The following is a 20,431-nucleotide window of genomic DNA, read 5'->3' on the forward strand; positions in this document are numbered from 1 at the left end:
ACTCTCCTTACCTCATCCAGGCCTCCAAGCCAACACCAACTGGATTATGATGTGAGTAGGAAATAACTTTTATTGTGTTAAGCCACTGAAATTCTAAAGACATCTGTTACAGCAGTTAGTCTGCTCCAACTAAAATAGTTGGCCAGTATAAGTAGGTGTGTGGCTTGGTGATGATCAATCAGACATGGTTACAGACTTCTGTTGCTGGAGAATACATTATAGAATGACAGTATCTATAATATTAAGATAGAAGTTTTAATCAAGTATCAATATTACATGCAATTTGAAAAAGAATATGCTAACAGAAGGAAAAGATGTAAACTGGAAAAGAAACATTCAATGAATAAGAATTTGTCAGTGAATATTTAGTAGCTGACTAGCAGCTGGCTCTTTGGTAGGCTGAATATTCTGAATATATTCTGAATATTCTGATATAAGAAAATGATTTATGAGGTGATCTTAATTTTATGACTTATCATTAAAATTATCCATCAATTTAGCTCCCCTTGTCCTGATTCAGCGTTCATTAAGCAAATTCTATTTTGGAATTGTAGATTTTACTATAGGAAGGGAATAAGTTGGCCAATATGCTTGTGATTATCTGGTTTCCCTGATAATTACATTTCTTCTCATAACTGACATCAGTGTCTTGTTAGCATGACTGGCACTGAGCCTAATCTACCCAGAAACACTGAAAGAAAAATCAGAATTAAAAAGAAGAAAGAAAGAAAGAAGAAAGAAAGAAAGAAAGAAAGAAAGAAAGAAAGAAAGAAAGAAAGAAAGAAAGAAAGGAGAGAAAGATCAGAATTAACTTGGAAATTGAGTAACAGACCATTGCAGTGTTACCATCACAGGTAATATAAACCTGTAAGTCCAAACTAAGTGGTTAGCTGTTCTCAACAGATGATTTTCTAAGTTGTTGTATTAAAACCTATATCTTACATCAGCATTTAATAAATTGTCATTTGTAATTTTTATGGTAGAAATATCAATCCATAAATTCAAAACTTGGCTAAACCATACAGAAGTACTTGGGAAATAATTGCTTTTAGCAATTTTTACTTTACCAGTGAGAAATCTTGGAACCCAAAAAGCTTAAGTGATTGGCTTAGGATTACACAGCAAGATGGAACCTAAAGCCTTTCATTAACTCTGTGAAGTAGGGTCAAAAGAAAAATAAGAGTCCCCTAGTAATTTCTAGGAATTCTAATAGAACTGGTAGCAACAGCCAAACAGAAACAAAGAAAAGACAAGAGACGAGACGAGAAGAGAAGAGAAGAGAAGAGAAGAGAAGAGAAGAGAAGAGAAGAGAGAAGAGAGAAGGAAAGAGCCAAATAGTGGTTATTTCTTGATACAACTGCAAATAGGTGCCATCAAATAAAATGTAACAATGTACAGTTAAGAGATAAAAATATAGTGCCACCAATTAATAAAAATGGTAAAACTAAACCATGTTTTTAGTACAAGGCAAAATATAAGAATAAGAGGTTAGTTTTACTACAGCAAAAATAAAAAGCAAACTTAAAAGTCCTTTAAACAAAGAACACTCCTAACAAAATAAGGCCACTTGTCTTGATGTTCCAAATTTTTGAATTGTTTAGCCATTCATCATCCATACCTATTACAGAGAATGAAACCAAATTTCAAAATGCCCTTAATATGCAAACGATTAATAATTAGCATTCTTTTATTTTTTAATTTTTTAAAAAGATTTTATTTATTCATTCATGAGAGACATAGGAGACAGAGAGAGAGGCAGAGACATAGGCAGAGGGAGAAGCAGTCTCCATGCAGGGAGCCTGACATGGGACCCGATCCCGCATCCCGGGATCACACCCTGAGCCAAAGACAGACGCTCAACCACTGAGACACCCAGGCGTCCCAATTTTATTTTTTTAAAGATTTATTTATTTGAGAGGCAGAGAAGGGAATCCCAAACAGACTCTTTGCTGAGCCCAGTGCAGGGCTTGATCTTCACCACCCTGAGATCATGACCTGAGCTGAAACCAAGAGTCAGACACTTAACCAAATGAGCCCCTCAGGCACCCCAATAAAAATACATGATCCCTTATTTGCGCTCTAGAAATTCCCCAGATTTTAAAAACAGAATTTTTCATAACTCATTTAGTGGCATAAACTGAGTTAACATGGCACGAGGTTTTCACAGTCTTTATTTATACCACATAGTGAACTATTGGGCTTTACCTGGTGGTAAACTACCTTTATATTAACAATATGCACACTTAAAATAGAGGTTTTCTGAGATAGGCAAAAAGGATGAATTATATTAGTGTAGGATTTTCTCTATAAATTAACTTCTTATCTCTTTAGTCCATGCAGTCAAGATACAACAGAGGCAAGTAACCTGAAAATTTAGCTTAGGTAATGGACTTACACGTTTCGGCAAGATATAGGCTTCAGAAAACCAACTTCATTTCCAGTAAAATGTGTTTCATTGCCACTGGAATCCTTACAAGTTACGTTGGGTGCTGGAAAACAAGGAGCTAAAGGTAGAAAAAAAAAGGCAAGAAACCACTGTAGTTTTTTCTGCAGGAAATCATGTTTAAGACTAGCAAAAAGCACAAGAAAATATAAAATTATAGCACATGACCTCCCAATAGAATATCTGACATGAGACTTTAGATAGGAATATCTAAATATGTATATATATATATATACACACACACACACACACACACACACACACGATAAAGGATAATATAGTGGTCTCAACACAAAAATATAAGAACTGTCACATGGGGTTCAATGCATGACCCATTCAGTTCAATCTTCAGCCTCTGACAAAGGTGACAAGGGAAGAATTGCACAATATTACTGCCCTCTACTTCATCTCTAGGGTAAATACTTCTCAAATTTTTGTTAGTAACTCATTGGGTAATTCATTAAATTTAACACGATCTGATTGTGTATTTTCAGTTTGCATCAACTCTTGCAGAAGACAGTTACTATAAACTAAGATTCTTTTTACCTACTACTCTAAATAGATTATTCTATTTTTTAAAATTGTTTGTTCATTTTATTTATTAATAATCTCTACGCCCAATGTGGGGCTTAAACTCACTACCCCAAGATCAAGAGTTACATGCCTCTACTGACTGAGCCAACCAGGTGCCCCCCCACTAGATTACTTATTCTAAATGTATTTGTTGCTCTAGTCCTTCTAGGAATTGCTTTAGTATACCATTTTAGCATTTAGAATTTTTGATATTGGGATGCCTGGGTGGCTCAGCAGTTTAGTGCCTGCCTTTGGCCCAGGACGTGATCCCAGAGTCCCGGGATCGGGTCCCACATCGGGCTCCCTGCATGGAGCCTGCTTCTCTCTTTGCCTATGTCTCTGCCTCTCTGCCTCTCTGTCTCTCATGAATAAATAAATAAAATCTTAAAAAAAAATGTTAACGACTTTTCCTTCTTCACCATTTCTGATTAAAAGCTAATAATGGCAGGCAGCCCGGGTGGCTCAGTGGTTTAGCGCCACCTTCCACCCAGGGCCTGATCCTGGAGACCCAGGATCGAGTCCCACATCGGGCTCCCTTCATAAAGCCTGCTTCTCCCTCTGCCTGTGTCTCTGCCTCTCTCTCTCTCTGTCTCTCATGAGTTAATAAATAAAATCCTAAAATATAAATAAATAAATAAATAAATAAATAAATAAATAAATAAATAAATAAATACTACTAATGCTTTTAGGCTAGTTTCAGACTGCTTATCTCTATGCTCAGGATCAATAATTACAGGGTTGTGTTTTTTTGTTTTTAATGAAAATAGAATCCTGTATAACAGTCTAAAAAACCCATAGGAGCCCTAGAGTTTTATCATAAGAGGAAAATGGTATTCATTTTCTGTCTACTTTACAATTATGATTTCCAACAAATCATTGTCCTTTTTTAGGCCAGAGTAGTACAATGAGAAAATGATGTTGGAAAAAAACATAAAATAACTTTACATACTTTTGTTGGGTTATTTAAAGTTCAAACTATGTTACCTATAAACTTTATTTAATGTATTTATATTTCTAAAACAAGGGGCTTACACTAAAAGACGCAGTGTAACTGAGAACCATTTCAACAAGGAAAAAAAATTCAGCCAATTTATGAAAGCCTGTTTGTTCCCCCCCCCCAAAAAAAACACAAATAAACAAGGAAAAAAGTAATAAAATGAAGGGAAGAGGAAGAGTGAGGAAATAATATACAGTTGACTCTTGATTACACTGGTTTGAATTGCATACGCCTATTTATTTATATGTGTATTTTTCTCAATGAATACAACACTGAACTGAAATCATGGGATGATCTTGATCTTGGGATCTACTTTCCTTATAATTTTCTTAACAACATTCTTTCCTCTAGCTTACTTTATATAAGGACAAAGTATATAATATGTATAACATACAAAATGTGTGTCCATCACTGCCACTGAAAGCTTCTGGTCAACAGTAGGCTATCAGTAGTTAAGTTTTGGGGGAATCAAAAGTTATACACACATTTTCTAATGTACAGGGATCAATGCTGATAACCCTTGGATTATTCAAGTGTCAACCATACTAGGAAACAAGTAAGAGAAGACATTGTAATTGAGCCACAAATTTAGGTCAAAGTTTCCTGATAGTTAAGACAAAAAGCTTTACAGAGCTTTCATGATATAATTGAAAGAAAGCATTCCAATTCACCTCTGAGCAACTGTGGGAACTTGGTTTGTTTGGTTCATGACCCAGTGGAAACACAGAGAAAGCCCTCAAATAAGAATGTTTACAAAACATAGAGGTTTTCCACACAGCCATTTCTTGATTCCAGATATAAGCAAGGATTTATGATCTACGGAGATAGGGCAAAAGTTAACAATTTATGTAGCTGTTTGGATACCTGCCTTGATCCTGGGATAAAATGTATTGACTTGTGTGAATAAATTATCATGACCCTTAGATGATATCTCTTAGAAAATCTGCCATCTTAGGTCATGTCTAGAGCTATATAGTAGATAACTCAAAATTGTGATTATCAAATGTCTGAAATGCTTATGTTCTATGTTACTGACTGAAAGAAAATCCATAGGCTCTATGTCAATGACCAAAGGCAATTTTGCTCCCCAGGGAACACTGGGCAATTATCTGGAGACATTTTTTATTGTTACCTCTAGGCTACTGGCACCTAAGGGGTACAGGCCAGGGATGCTCCTAAACATTCCACAATGCATAAAACACCTTCTAGGGCAGCCCCGGTGGCGCAGCGGTTTGGCGCCACCTGCAGCCTGGGGTGTGATCCTGGAGACCCGGGATAGAGTCCCACATCGGGCTCCCTGCATGGAGCCTGCTTCTCCCTCTGTCTGTGTCTCTGCCTCTTTCTCTCTCTCTCTCTGTGTCTATGAATAAATAAATAAAAATCTTAAAAAAAAAAACACCCTCTACACAACAAAGAATCACCTAATCTAAAACATCAATAGTCCCAAGGTTGAGAAACTCTGCTCTAAATCAGTGGTTTTCAAAAAATTTACCCTAAAGTTAACTTTCTTACAACTCTGTATTCCCTTACACATTTTTAAGTTAATATCTAAAGTTTTTCATCATGGACTTAAATGGTTGGAGAAAATATAATTTCCAGCATATTATAAATATTGTCATTAAAATTTAAGTGTTATAGCACTCTTTACAATGTAATCTAAACACCACAGTAATTAAATAGCCATCATCATCCAACAGAGAATAGATATGAAAGAGCTCCTCTTGAAAATTTAGAAATTTTGGGGCACCTGGTTGGCTCAGTCAGTTAAGACTCTTGATTTCAGCTCAGGTCATGATCTCAGTATCTTGAGATCAAAGCCCTGCATTGGGCTCCCTGCTCAGCAGGAATCCAGCTCACTCCTCCTCCCTCTACCCCCCATCCTCACTGTACAGGAAGGCTCTAATAAATAAATAATCTTAAAAAAATAAAAATCATAAAATTTACATCAATTTTAAGAAAAGTAAATACCTGAGGATCTGGAAATCAATTCCTTTAAAGACACCAGTCAGTTATTGGCTGAATTATGCCCCCACCCACCCACCCGAAAGATATGTGTAAGAACTAACCCTCAGTACCTCTGAGTGTGACAGTATTTGGAAATAAGGTCTTTGCAGATTTAGCCAAGTTAAAATGAGGTTATTAGGGTGGGCTCTAATCCAGTAAGACTGTTGTTCTTACAAATAGGGGAAATTACAAACATACATGCACACGGAGAAGATGACTTAAAGACAAAGAAAGAACGCTATGTGAAGACAGGCAGAGACCAAATTGATGCAGTTTATAAGCCAGGGAATGCCAAGGATTGTTCGCCACCAGCAGCAGGTCAGAAAAGGGGAGGAAATACTCATACAGAGCTTGAGAGAGATCATGGCCCTACCAACACCTTGATTTTCAGATTTCTACCCTCCAGAACCAACACCGTAAATGACTGTTGTTTTAGGCCATCCAGCTTATAACACTCTTATAACAACCCTAGGAGACTAATTCAACAGTAATACCTGTTTACCTCTTGGAAAGCTCTATCTACCTCCAGGGATATATGTACAAGAGTTTAGGCATCAGGCATATAAATCAAAGAGATGTCTGGTTTAAAAAGTTAATTTTTTGCCTTGATGAGGACCATTCCACCTCTACAAAGAAATGACCTGCAAAAAGTCTATAAACACAAGTTTTTCCTCAAAACGGATCTTTAAATTTTTTTAAATCCTCAAAGTAGTTTAAGTTCTGGATTGGCAAACTGTGTCATAAAACAGAATTCTATTGCTAATTTTTGGATAATCTTCCTCTAAAGGTATTACCTGGCACTTACTTGCTCAATTTGAAGCTGTCACTTTCTTGTCTTCCTGCAGACTATCTAAAACCAGATCTTAAGAGATAGTTGCAATGCAAAATGCTATAATTATGAATCCAGTTGGGGTTATTGTCCAATACAGCTTGCCTAATAAAAGTGCAGTTTATTGAGATGACAGTTTCCTGTACTTTAAAAAAAAAATCATTTATAGGTGAGTTGCAAAAATGTCTTATAAAAATATTAAATACTAAGAAATCATACCTTTCTATTTTCAATTAGATACTATTAATGGTTCAAATAATATATTTTTACAATTTTAGTTTTCAATGACATTTTATCATTTCTATTATAGGAAATGATTTATATTTGCCATAAGACATATGAGAGAAAAATGAGACATGAGAGGGCAGAACCGTGACTGGGAGAGAATGAAGGGGCTTTTGGTATGTTAATCATGTTGTTTCTTGATTTGGAAGCATTCACAAATGTGTTCAGTTTGAGAAAAATCATTTGGGTTACACTTATTTGTACTTTCCTATAAATATATTTCAAAAAAACTTTAATAAAAAAGACCTACCAAAGGACCAGAGCAAAATTTCCTAGAGATGGGAGTCTAAATACTTGTGCATTTCACTGATTGGAAAATTGAAAACACTCGCCTATGTATGTCTATATAATCTAGACAGAACACTCTTTGAGGGCAGAGACTGTGTCTTCTTTCCTATATCAACTATACCGCCTAGCAGAAGCCTGTCACGTTATTTCTCAATAAATGCAATGAATAATTTCTCAATAAATAATAAATACCCTATAAATTTTCATTAAGGTAATTGATCCATTTATTTTAATCAATTTAATTATCAAATTATTTATTACAAATCATCTCCCAATAAATTAATATGCTTGTTAGCTGGCATTGGGCTAAATGAGAACCTTTTTTTTTAATTCTAAGAGTTTATTTGAGCAAAAATCTATTTGAATTGGGCAGTGCCAAACTGAAAGTGGTTAGAGTGTTCTGTCCCCCTTGCAGGAGCTAGGAAAAAGACTTTATATTTTTTTATTCATGAGAGAGACAGAGAGAGAGGCAGAGACACAGGCAGAGGGAGAAGCAGGCTCCTCACAGGAAGCCTGATGCAGGACTCAATCCCTGGATCGGGATCACACCCTGAGCCAAAGGGAGATGCTCAACTGCTAAGCCACCCAGGAATCCCAGAAAAAGACTTCTATAGAGAAGAAGTGGAAGCAAAGCAAGGAAGTTATTTGATTAGCTATACCTTAAGGATTTGCCTTATTTGGAAAGGTCTCACTTTTTGTGATTGGTTGTACATAAGTTTTGTTTTTTTTTTTTAATTGAAGTATAGAGTTGACATACAATGTACAGTAGTTTCAGGTATAAAACATAGTGACTGGACAAGTCTATACATTATGCTGTGCTCACAAGTGTAGCTACCATCTGTTCCAATGCTGTTTCAATACCAGTGACTTCCCTACGTTGTATCTGACATCCCTGTGACTTAATTCATTCCATACCTGGAAGCCTGTATCTCTAATTGGGAACCACTTTAAGATAACATTAATTTGTTGTTACAATTGAATTACTTTGCCTTTGGTTCCAATTCTTCTATCTTAAACCTCTCTTCTTTGTAACACATTGTTCTTATTCATCCCTACCCAAAAAGTACTGAAGAAAATTAAACTTAGTTTGAGGATTCTGTAACAGTCCTTTGTATATACAGTGAAAAAACAGAATAACAATCTTGGCTGGAGGCTGAGAAAGATCATTTAACTCACACTTCTCACAACTCTAACATTTTCTTCTGTTAAGATTTTGTTTATTTGGGGATCCCTGGGTAGCTCAGTGGTTGAGCATCTGCCTTTGGCCCAGGGCATGATCCTGGAGACCCGGGATTGAGTCCCACATCAGGCTCCCTGCATGGAGCCTGCCTCTCTCTCTCTCTCTCATGAATAAATAAAATCTAAAAAAAAAAAAAAAAAAAAGAAAGAAAAAGGAAAAAAAGAAAGCCTTCCTTTTATTTTCCTGTAGCTCTTCACTTACATCAACTATGAGTACCTACCTGATAGGCCATAATAGTACCACAATGCTTCCAAGTCTGTTTACTTTCTACAAGTCTGATCATTTCATTTTGTATGCTTATAAACTTATTTGCCAATAATTGCACAGTGGATTAAAACTTATTTTATATAAGAGACTCCTAAATGAAGGGCAAAGCTCTTTTGGGCAGAAACTATTCTTTTTAGTTATAATACTTCCTTCAAAATCCTCACACCTGGAAAGAACCCTACATGCTAGAAAATGCTTTTTTGAGATAGGTGGCTGCCTGCTTCCTAATTTAGATACCTGAGTCACAACAGTATTCACACATTTCTAGTATCTTTCATGGGAATGACTGAGTATCTGAAAGCTGAGTCTTCATTATATATGTTAACTCTATTCTGTGTTCCAAAAGCACAATATAAACAACTAAACTGTAAAACAGGCAAATCAGAGTATACTTATAAATTAACTAAAAAAAAGTTCCTTTAACACATCTAAACTAAATAAATGTATACATATTAAGCAATATCTGCTATACAAATCATATATATATATGAAACATATTACCGTTTTTTTTTTAAGAATTTATTTATTCATGAGAGACACAGAGAGAGTGGCAGAGACACAGGCAGAAGGAGAAGCGGGCTCCCTGCAGGGAGCTGATGCAGGACTTGATCCCAGGACTCCAGGACTCTTGCCCTGAGCCCAAGGCAGGCACTAAACCACTGAGCCACCCAGGGATTCCCTCTATACTGTTTCTGTGGTAAAATTTTACTACTTCAGAATAGTAGCTAAATGGCAATTATAAGTTTAAACAGTCTATTTTCAAATATCTTTGTTGACCATAATTGGGCTAGTAGTGTACCAAAATGTAATGATATTACAAGATTAAAGAAGATCGGCTCTTTAAAATATATACAAATTCATAGTCAAGAGGTCAATTATTTGAATATGTTGAAAAACATGAAGTTTAAAAAAAACATGAAAGTTTTTTGCTGTAAGAGAAATAATTCCTTTAACCTCATTTACATAATGAATCTATTTAGGATATTTTACTTATAAAGAAAACATCAATTACTGCCCTATTCCCTGCCTAACACATAAAACAATCAGTATATATTCAATAGGTGCTCTTTTCTCAAAATAATACCATGTAACTGCCATCATTATGTACCATGCCAAACAAGAAGACTAGTTTCAATATACATCTGTCGTCCTCCCTTCTGACACATACCCCTTTAGAAGAAAGGACCAATCAGAACAACTCATTAGTTTTTATCTGGCATGCTACATATTTTAGAATAACAGAAGCTCCCCCAAATCATTAGGCTGAGGGTGGTATCTATTATCAAAACATCTCTATAAGACCGAGAAGAGAAGAAAAAGAAAACACTGATGCACATATAAAATCTTTACTGTTTTCATACTTAGGATGTACCCGAGTAATTTTATAACTGTATAATATGGGTGATATAACTTCTCATTGGGGCTTATTCAATCTCATTTCAAGCTCTTTTCAAGTTAATTAAAAATCTAACTTAAGAAGCATCTTTGCATAAGCTACATAAACCAATTTCAAAAGTCTAAAAAAAGAATGAAAATATAAAACTCTCCGGTTCATATAACCAACATTCTTCTTAAATTAAATATTAACAACCCTTAGCCAGTTCTCCAATTGTAAGTTGTTCTGGAAACTGAATAATATTATAACTCAAGAAAAAGCACACCTTTATTACTTTTAGTGATCATACACTGATTTATGAAATAATGTTTCAAAAATTATTTTTAAGAACATGCTTATGGAAGCCTTACCATGAGCTGTGTAGTTTGTACAGTTAACTGGTTCTTGTGTAGCATCATTTATTTTTGGATCTTTACAAATATATGTGAGAAAAGTTAAGGAAATATGAATGGCATTCCAACACAAAACATCACCTTGTCTTTAATATCTTGTATTATATACTCATGGTTACATTACATGTAAAGAAAAGCTGTTAGTTGGTCCAGAGCAACAAACCCAACCACAAATACACTTTTAGCATTGTTCATAATACTGGGACATTAAGTATATTAACCTAATACATATTGAAAGTACTAGTAAAGGATGCCCTCCTTAAAGATCATCAGTCAGGGATTAAGCATAAAGCAGAAAGGAAAAATGGAAATTAAAATCTTTACCAAAGTATTATAAAAAAGCTTCAGGTTAAAAATAATCAGTTTTCGGAGATTTGACTGAACTAATTTATGGGCCCCCACAGGATGGTAACATACATAACTTCATGGAGCACAAATAACCCTGTAAGGTAAATACTATTATTCTCATATTACAGAAGCACAAATTGAGGCTCAAAGTTTGAGAGACCTATTCAAAATCATGTAACAAGTGATACAGAGTAAAATTAGGTTTCCTGATTCCAAGTCTAGAGCACTTTCCATTAGACTACAGGGAAGATAGTTTTTAGGGGTGTCTACATGGTCTCCCCAACAGGATTTTAAGCTTTTGAAAACAGGTCTAAAAACTGCCTCTATTAGATGTTCAAAACGCTTGTGGGTGGCTTTTGTTTCCTAAATATTTTATTGACACTAAAATGGGATAAATAAGGTATTCATAAGATGTCTCTGGAAATAGAACATGACATCTGGGGATCCCTGGGTGGCGCAGCAGTTTGGCGCCTGCCTTTGGCCCAGGGCGCGATCCTAGAGGCCCGGGATCGAATCCCACGTCGGGCTCCTGGTGCGTGGAGCCTGCTTCTCCTTCTGCCTGTGTCTCTGCCTCTCTCTCTCTCTGTGTGTGTGTGACTATCATAAATAAATAAAAAAAATTAAAAAAAAAAAAGAACATGACATCTGTTTAAGGTTTTTTAAGCACTACTGGAAACCTCATCTTCAGGACAGATGTAACAGACATTTTCCAGTTATCATCACCAAATGCAGCTACATCTCTCTAGGGTTCAAATCGTACAACTCTTCACACCATCCAATTATTTCTTAGCATCACTCTGACGTTTTTGCCAAAAAAAAAAAGACTCAACTTATAGGTCAGTGATTCTCAAACTCCAAGTATAATGGAATTCAGCAAATTAGAGCTATTGTGTAAGCATCTAATAATGGCCGCCTCTCCCCCAGCTCACATGAAAATACTATAGCATTGAATTTTAATTTAAAAATTTTGTCTCCAGGCAGCCCGGATGGCTCAGCGGTTTAGCGCTGCCTTCAGCCCAGAGCCTGACCCTGGAGACCGGGGATCGAGTCCCACGTCGGGCTCCCCAAGTGGAGCCTGCTTCACCCTCTGCCTGTGTCTCTGCCTCTCTCTCTCTCTGTGTGTGTCTCATGGATAAATAAAATCTTAAAAATAAAATAAATAAAAATTTTGTCTCCTAGAATCTTTCTTATATCTCCGGCTTCCCTTAATTTTTCTGCTCTACAATTTGTATAAAACGATCTACTTTTGTACAAAAGTAGCTATCTGAATTGGACTGTAATTCCCATGTCATATTGTTCCTCCCTTCATCGGAGCTATTACAATGCACAGATAACGCTCAACTCCTTCAGCTTCAGTTTTCTCATCTGTAAATAAAGAACACAACTAGTCCCTATTATGTGCCAGCTGCATTTCCCTATATGATTCACCCGCACTCATTCCTTTCTCTCTCTCTTTTTTTTAACCTGCACTCATTTCTCACAACAAACCTTTAAGTTGGTATTACTGTTACCTACATCTTTACCCAAGAGAAAATAAGAGTTCAGATAACTGGCCCACGATAATCTGCCCCCTTGACAGTCAGGCATCTCACGGAGTTTGAGAATGTTATCAGGTAATTCGCAGTTAGTAATACCTTGGGCCTTATACCTGGCTGTAGGGTTAACAACGTATTTGTCTCCGCCCCCAAGTGGGCAAAGTTCTGGCGTAGAGCATATCGATCTTTTGATTACTAATGCCTAGAACAGGGCCTGGCATACTTCAGGATCTAGGTGTTTGTTAAACAAATAAGCCCACTGGAAATGAATGAATGAATGAATGAATGAAGTTGGGTCGTCATACTTCAGGATCTAGGTGTTTGTTAAACAAATAAGCCCACTGGGAATGAATGAATGAATGAATAAATAAATAAAGTTGGGTCGTCATACTTAAAGATCTAGGTGTTTGTTAAACAAATAAGCCCACTGGAAATGAATGAATGAATGAATGAATGAATGAATAAATAAAAGTTGGGTCGTCATACTTGAGGATCTAGGTGTTTGTTAAACAAATAAGCCCACTGGAAATGAATGAATGAATGAATGAATGAATAAATAAAAGTTGGGTCGTCATACTTGAGGATCTAGGTGTTTGTTAAACAAATAAGCCCACTGGAAATGAATGAATGAATGAATGAATGAATAAATAAATAAAAGTTGGGTCGTCATACTTGAGGATCTAGGTGTTTGTTAAACAAATAGCCCACTGGAAATGAATGAATGAATGAATAAATGAATAAATGAATAAATAAATAAAGTTGGGTCGTCATACTTCAAGATCTAGGTGTTAAACAAATAAGCCCACTGGAAATGAATGAATGAATGAATGAATAAATAAATAAATAAAGTTGGATCGTCATACTTCAGGACCTAGGCGTTTGTTAAACAAATAAGCCCACTGGAAATAAATAAATAAATAAATAAATAAATAAATAAATAAATAAATAAATAAATAAGAAAGAAAGAAAGAAAGAAAGAAAGAAAGAAAGAAAGAAAGTTGGATCGTAAATAAATAAATAGGTGGATCAAAAGAGGAAGCGCCAAGGACCAGTAATATCCCCAGGAAATCACACCGGGTGGCCTCCGTCCTTCCCACCCCCACATCCCTTTTCCCCTCCCGGGGTCCGCCCGTCACTAGAAGGCACAAGTCACCAGTCCCCTAAGCACACCCCTGGCCCCTGTTGAGGGCCGCGTTCCACGCGCGGCCCCTAAGCTACCTCGCCTCCACGGCGGGGGTTGGGGGGGGGTTCCTCACAGAGGATATTGTCCCAATTTGAGGTCCTCGCACTTAAGCGTCTCCTCGCCACCGGCTGCGGCGATGGCAGCCGCTCCCCAAGGTCCCGTGGTGACTGACACGAACCACAGGACACCCAGGAGCTGGGCGGCCACGGCCTCCGGAGCAGCCGGCCCGGAGGGCCAGGCGGCCGCCATGCTGGGGACCGGCGCGTCCCCCGCTACTTCCGGTTCCGCCTTTGCCTAGACGGAGGCGGGGAAAAGGGCGGAGCGAGCGAAGCTCATCCTCTTAAAGGGACCGTGCCCCGGCTGCAGACGGGTTCTTTTCCCTTCAGGGCGGGGGATTTACCTGGGAGAGCTGCGGATCCCCAAGAAGGCTCGCTTTGAGAATCCGCGGCCCTGCCTCCACCGCTGAGCTAATCTTGCTGTGACTTTTCCACTTATAAAAGTGCCAACGGCCCCCGGCGATTTGTTAAGCGCTTTACAAACATTATCTCCGCTAGTCCTGCTAGGATTTGGGTTTACAGATAATGAGCCAGGCTCAAAAAATAAATAAATAAATAAATAAATAAATAAATAAATAAATAAATAAATAAATAAATAAATAAATAAATAAATAAATAAATAAATAAAAATCAAAGAGCCAGGCTCAAAGACGCTACAAAGCATGTCGACGCTAGTTACTGAATTGGAATCAAATTGATGTGTGCCCGATTTCAGAAACTGTGCTGTGCTCTAACTATTAGGATATAATGACCTGTCTGTTGGCTTAGAGAAGAATTTGTGGAAGGCTCGGATTTAAGGAGCCCATCACAAAAATAGGCATTACACTTTTATTTTTAATAGTGGGCATTTATGCGAACGAAAGGGCCTGTAAGAAAAGGAGATTAAAGAATTTACCACTACACTAAGTGGAAAGTTGAAGTTTTTTTGCTCCTTCTTTCCTAATTTTTGTATATTCTGAAAGTTCAGTAATGGGGATATTTTTTTATACTGGGCAACAGGTTTATTTTCTTTAGTGAGAGTAAGGCATTTTCTCTGACGTAAAAATATTTGAATTTGGTCCTCTTCATTCACAGTAGCACTAATTTTGAAGAATTGCATTATGCAGTGGTTCTCAAATTTTAGGGAGCATCAGAGTTCTCTGGAAGGTTTGGTAAAACACCAAGAATGTTGGGGGGGAGGGGCCCTGGGTGGCTTAGCCGGTTAAGCAGCTGCCTTCAGCTCTGGTTCTGATCTCAGGTCCTGGGATCAAGCCCCATATCAGGGATCTTGGCTCATCCAGTAGTCGGCTTCTCCCCTTCCCTCTCCCTCTGCTGCCACTTGTGCTTGCTCTCTCTCTCTCACTCACTCATTCTTTCTCCCCAATACATAAATAAAATATATTTTTTAAAAAAACACCAACAATGGGATCCATCTTGTTTCTGGTTATGAAAATTTAAGGTGGGGCAGGATCATTTGCATGTCCCAAGAGTTTCCTAGTGATGCTGAGATTGCTAATCCAGAGACCACACTTTGAGGTAAATGAGATAATGTACTATGAGAAGTATCATTTTGGGATAGGAGGAGAGGAGATTATTAGCAGTAATATTTTAGTACTGTAACTACATTTAAAATTTTTCTTAAGCCAATTTTTTGGCATTACTATGCTATTTTTAATTTTTTTAAGTATTTCTACACCCCAGGTGGGGCTTGAACCTACAACTGGAAGATCAAGAGTCACACTTCTACTATGGTATTTTCAAATTAAAATATTTATGCTTAATTGAAGATTTAAGTGATAGGAAATTTAGAATTTCTGCGCTCAGTTTTTTTTTTAAAGATTTTATTTATTTCTTCATGAGACACACAGAATGAGAGAGAGAGAGGCAGAGACATAGGCAGAGGGAGAAGCACGTTCCATGCAGGGAGCCCGATGAGGGACTTTGCTGGGATCAACCGCTGAGTCACCCAGGCATCCCAGAATTTTTAACTCTTGAACTGATGGTACACTTGAAAATTCACATTCTCAGGTCACTGCCCACATTCTCCACCAAAAAATACAAGTAAACAAACAAAAAAAATCACTTCCTCTTCTTACCGCCCCTTAATCTATTTTATTATGGCTCAGTAAAATACATGACTTTATTTCTTTGTGCACATAGTCTCTCATCACATGATTATGACATCTTCTCATTTTAATAAATTCTTCAATTTCTATTCTTGGTATGTCTTCAATGTCAAATTTCTTTGTCATGTGTAAATTATACACAACTGTTTAGAAAGCAAAAGACTGAATACCACAGTCTGATATGGAAATTGCTGTATAGAAACATTAGGAAAGAAGATTACTAGTGAAGCCTGAAGCAAAGTTCGTCTGGGATTTAAGGGCTCTGCACATTGGCTCTTTCCATTTCTAAGACTCTAGCATAGACCTAATTACATTAACAGTTTGTTTCACCCATCACAAAACTTCCTGAGGAAACCAATTGGGGGGGGGGGTCCTCGCTGGCTCAGTGGGTAGCGCATGCAATTGCTTGATCTTGGAGTTGTAAGTTTGAGCCTCACCTTGGGTATAGAGATTACTTTTAAAAATAATAATAAAATCTTAGGAAAACAAAAGAAAGAAAGAAACTAACCTGACTCCCATTTCCATGGTTAGGATAAAAACGTTAAAAGAATTAAAAGATAAAATGTTGTTGCCCTCCAAAAATTTTTCTTTTTCATTTCACTTTGATGGACATTTTTTTCCTCTCATGATAAACTCATAATATCAAAGCTCTGGCAGACTTTTTGTTTGTTTGTTTTATTTTTAGTAATCTGTACACCCAACATGGGGCTTGAACTCACAACCTCCAGATCAAGAGTCACATACCCCTCCCACTGAGCCAGCAAGGCATCCCTGGTAGATATTTATTAGAGCCTGCTGTATATTTGGAATTTTACTACATTTATGCTGTTGTATCTCAAGGATTTCCAATTGTGTCCTCTCTTTCGTATACCAATCCAACTGCCTACTATCCAATTAACTGACTCATCACTTAATAAGGCCTACTCTGTGCCTTTACATTTCATCCTGAATCTCAAATGTGGGACCTACAACTGACTTTATCAGAGTCTGCTTCTCAGAAAAAACAAAATAGAGTAAGTTGGGCTTTTCTCAGTTTCACCATCAATATCCCTTCTATCAGGGATCCCTGGGTGGCGCAGTGGTTTGGCGCCTGCCTTTGGCCCAGGGCGCGATCCTGGAGACCCGGGATTGAATCCCACGTCCGGCTCCCGGTGCATGGAGCCTGCTTCTCCCTCTGCCTGTGTCTCTGCCTCTCTCTCTCTCTCTCACTGTGTGCTTATCATAAATAAATAAAAATAAAATAAAATAAAAAATTTTAAAAAAATATCCCTTCTATCAGGTTCAAAATTTAGAATTATCTTTATGCTTTAGTTTTCTCCTTATTCTTCAGTAATCCCTTTATCTAATCAGTAAGAAACTGTTATTTTTAAGTGTTCCCTTTTTTTTCAATCCTATATTCTTCCCCTATTTCAGATATTTATGATTTCCCACTTACCTTGCTATAGTGGCTTCTTCCTTCTTTTTGATTCCAGGCCCTTTCTCTAAGTTTGTCAATCCATTTTTTTTATATTGCTTCTGATTAACCTTTCATAAAAAAAAAAAAAACCAACAACCCTGTATCGTATTCAAAATCCTATTTAAGCTCCTTGGCATTGTTGACCTTGAAAATAAAAGTCAATTATTTCACTAGCAAAATGTTTTTTTTTTTTTCAGAAATAAAAGAGGAATTGCAATTTGAGTCATGCAAATTATGGCAAAACATCATCAAATTAGGAGAACATAAGAAATGAGTGTTACTTTATAGAGAAAAGAGAGGAAGCTGAGAGGGACTACTTCGAACAAAGGTCCATTGGAGGAAAGTGAGAGTTCAGGTTGGTGATGGTTTGTCATTAGTTGATTTGTGGCAGCTTCTCATTGGCTGGGCTATTGCTAGGCAAGGAGAAAAATCTTCCTGCCTTTTGCTGGGGTAGTAAAATAGGCTTCTTTTGGGGGTCTGCAATTGACCTCAAGTTGGTAGGGCATGAGCACTCCCTCTTCAGGCCTTCTGACTCTATTTTATTTTATTTATTTATTTTTAAAGATTTTATTTATTTATTCATGAAAGACACACACACACACATGCAGACAAAGGCAGATACACAGGCAGAAGGAGAAGCAGACTCCATGCAGGGACCCTGACATGGGACTTGATCCCGGGTCTCCAGGATCACACCCTGGGCTGAAGGTGGTGCTAAACCATTGAGCCACCGGGGCTGCCCTAAAATATATATTTTTTTAATATTTATTTTAGGAGAGAGAGAGTTCAAGTGCTGGGGGAGAGGCCATGAGAGAGGGAAAGAATTCCAAGCTGACCCTGCTCCTAGCAGAGTCTGACGTGGGGCTTGATCCCACACCCCTGAGATCACAACCCCAGCTGAAACCAAGAGTCAGGTGCCCAACCAGCTGTGCCACCCAGGTGCCCCTTAAATGCATATTTGTAAGTAAAAGAAGCTGATGTAAAAGGGCTATATACTGTATGATTGCAACTATCTGATATTTTGGGAAAGGCAAAACTACAGAGAGAATAAAAAGACCAGTGGCTGCCAGGAGTTGGGGGGGGGGTGAATGGGGGATGAATAGGCAGGGCACGAGACGATTTTTAAGGCAGTGAAAATACTCTGTATGATACTGTAATAATGGTAGATACGTGTCACTATCTGTTTAAGCCCATAGAATGTACAACACCAAGAGTGGACCTTAATGTAAAAAGTGGACTTTGGGTGATTATGATTTGTCAATACAGGTTCATCAATGGTAACAGACATACCATTCTGGTAGTGGATGTTGATTGAGGAGGAAGCTGTGCATGTGTGGGAGTAAAAGGTATATGGGAAATCTCCGTATTTTCCTTTCAATTGTGCTATGAGGATAAAAGTTCTTTTTTTTTTAAGATTTTATTTTTTTGAGAGAGAGTGTGTGAGTGCATGAGTGACAGGAAGGAGCAGAGGGAGAAGAAGTGGGTGAAGCAGCCTCAGCGGTTGATTTTATTTATGGGGCACCTGGGTGGCTCAACTGGGGCACCTGGGTGGCTCAGTGGTTGAGCGCCTGCCTTTGGCTCAGGGTGTGATCCCAGGGTCCAGGATTGAGTCCCACATCTGCTCCCTGCTGGGAGCCTGCCTATGTTTCTGCTTCTCTCTGTCTCTCATGAATAAATAAATAAAATATTAAAAAATAAAGAATAAAAATGTTAAAACGTACAGTGAAGTCAACACAGGATTCAAAAGTCAGAAAATCCTATGTCGTCCCAAACTTTGGGCAAATCACTTGACCTATCAGGAGCAGTTTCTTCATCAATTTCTTTCTTTCTTTTTTTAAAGATTTTATTTATTATGTATGTATGTATGTATGTATGTATTTATGTATTTATTGAGACACACACACACACACACACACAGAGGCAGAGACACAGGCAGAGGGAGAAGCAGGCGCCACGCTGGAACCCCGACCTGGGACTTGATCCAGGGTCTCCGGGATCACGCCCCTGGCTGCAGGCGGCGCTAAACCGCTGCGTCATCGGGGCTGCCCTTTTCATCAATTTCTTCACAGAGAAAATGAAGTATGGAAAATGAGGTAGGAAAGATGTGTCAGGTTCAAAGTCAACAGCCAAGAAAGAATTCTTGAGACATCTTTGGCGCAAAAAATGTTTTTTGTTTTTTTTTTTTTAAAGCATGGGGATAACATCTACGGCAGGCAGAAAGAGCTTCATGCTGGTCAAGAGGAAGTGGCCCATTTATAGACTTTCAAGTTGGGAGGGGTTAGGGATAGCGTAAGCCCTAGGTATTTTGTGAGGTATTTTGGAAAGAAAGTTTCCAGGATCTGGAGGGGGCTGGCTATTACTGGGAAAGGTCATTTATTATTATTTAGTAAACTCTCAGGCTTGAGACCTTTTAGATGTAAATCAGTGGGTCATATCCTTGGAGGATGACTACCAACATGTATCTTGTGGGTAGAGATTAAGTTTCCAAAGGAATTTTTTATATGGTAAAGTAGACTTACAGGATCCTGGGGGCCATGCTAAGATTGCCTCTTGCCCTTAGCAAGGTATTAACATCCAGGCACCGGAGTTGCTAGAATACAGTTTCTCTGCCTGTTTCAAGGGCTTGTCAATGGGCTGTAGATGGTAAGGAAAGTTAATATTTTTTCTTCTGCCTTGTTTTCCACATCAGCATGTATAAGCTAGTGCCCGGCATATTGCAGACCCATATTGCCTGATTCCTTTATTCCCCCAACTAAATTTGCCCAGGTGTACTTCTTAGGATTTTATGTTGGATCAGCCCATATAGAAAACACAAGGGAGAGATGACCGAACTGAAAGGAAAGGGAATGTAGGGGACTAGTTAGATCTGACCGAGTTTTCATCCATATCCTCCTTTCCCTTGCTTGACCTTGGGTCCCGCTCTCCCCCCGGCCCTCCTGCAACACCTGTGCAGCCAGCTCTCCCTACCCACTGGCGCCGGCTGCCCGCACCCCTTGGCGGTTTACCTGCCCGCTCGTCCCCCAGACCCCTCCCT

General features: G+C 38.0%; 1 protein-coding gene across 3 annotated transcripts in view; it reads right to left on the bottom strand.

Annotated features, from left to right (window-relative positions):
- Nucleotides 1-14,062, bottom strand: part of TM2D1 (TM2 domain containing 1) — a 42,978-nt gene extending 28,916 nt beyond the window's left edge. For 2 of the 3 annotated variants that reach the window (XM_055306587.1, XM_055306586.1), the window contains exons 1-3: nucleotides 13,859-14,062; nucleotides 10,673-10,742; nucleotides 2,396-2,504 (exon numbers count right to left, since the gene is read on the bottom strand). In XM_055306587.1, coding sequence (XP_055162562.1) covers nucleotides 2,396-2,504; nucleotides 10,673-10,742; nucleotides 13,859-14,029 — 350 coding nt within the window. In that variant the 5' untranslated portion in view covers nucleotides 14,030-14,062. The remainder of the gene's footprint in view (nucleotides 1-2,395; nucleotides 2,505-10,672; nucleotides 10,743-13,858) is intronic. The other variant, XM_055306588.1, reaches the window with a different exon arrangement.
- Between the last annotated feature and the right edge of the window lie 6,369 nt (nucleotides 14,063-20,431).

This window comes from Nyctereutes procyonoides, unplaced genomic scaffold (assembly GCF_905146905.1).
Source record: "Nyctereutes procyonoides isolate TBG_1078 unplaced genomic scaffold, NYPRO_anot_genome, whole genome shotgun sequence".
NCBI lineage: Eukaryota > Metazoa > Chordata > Mammalia > Carnivora > Canidae > Nyctereutes > Nyctereutes procyonoides.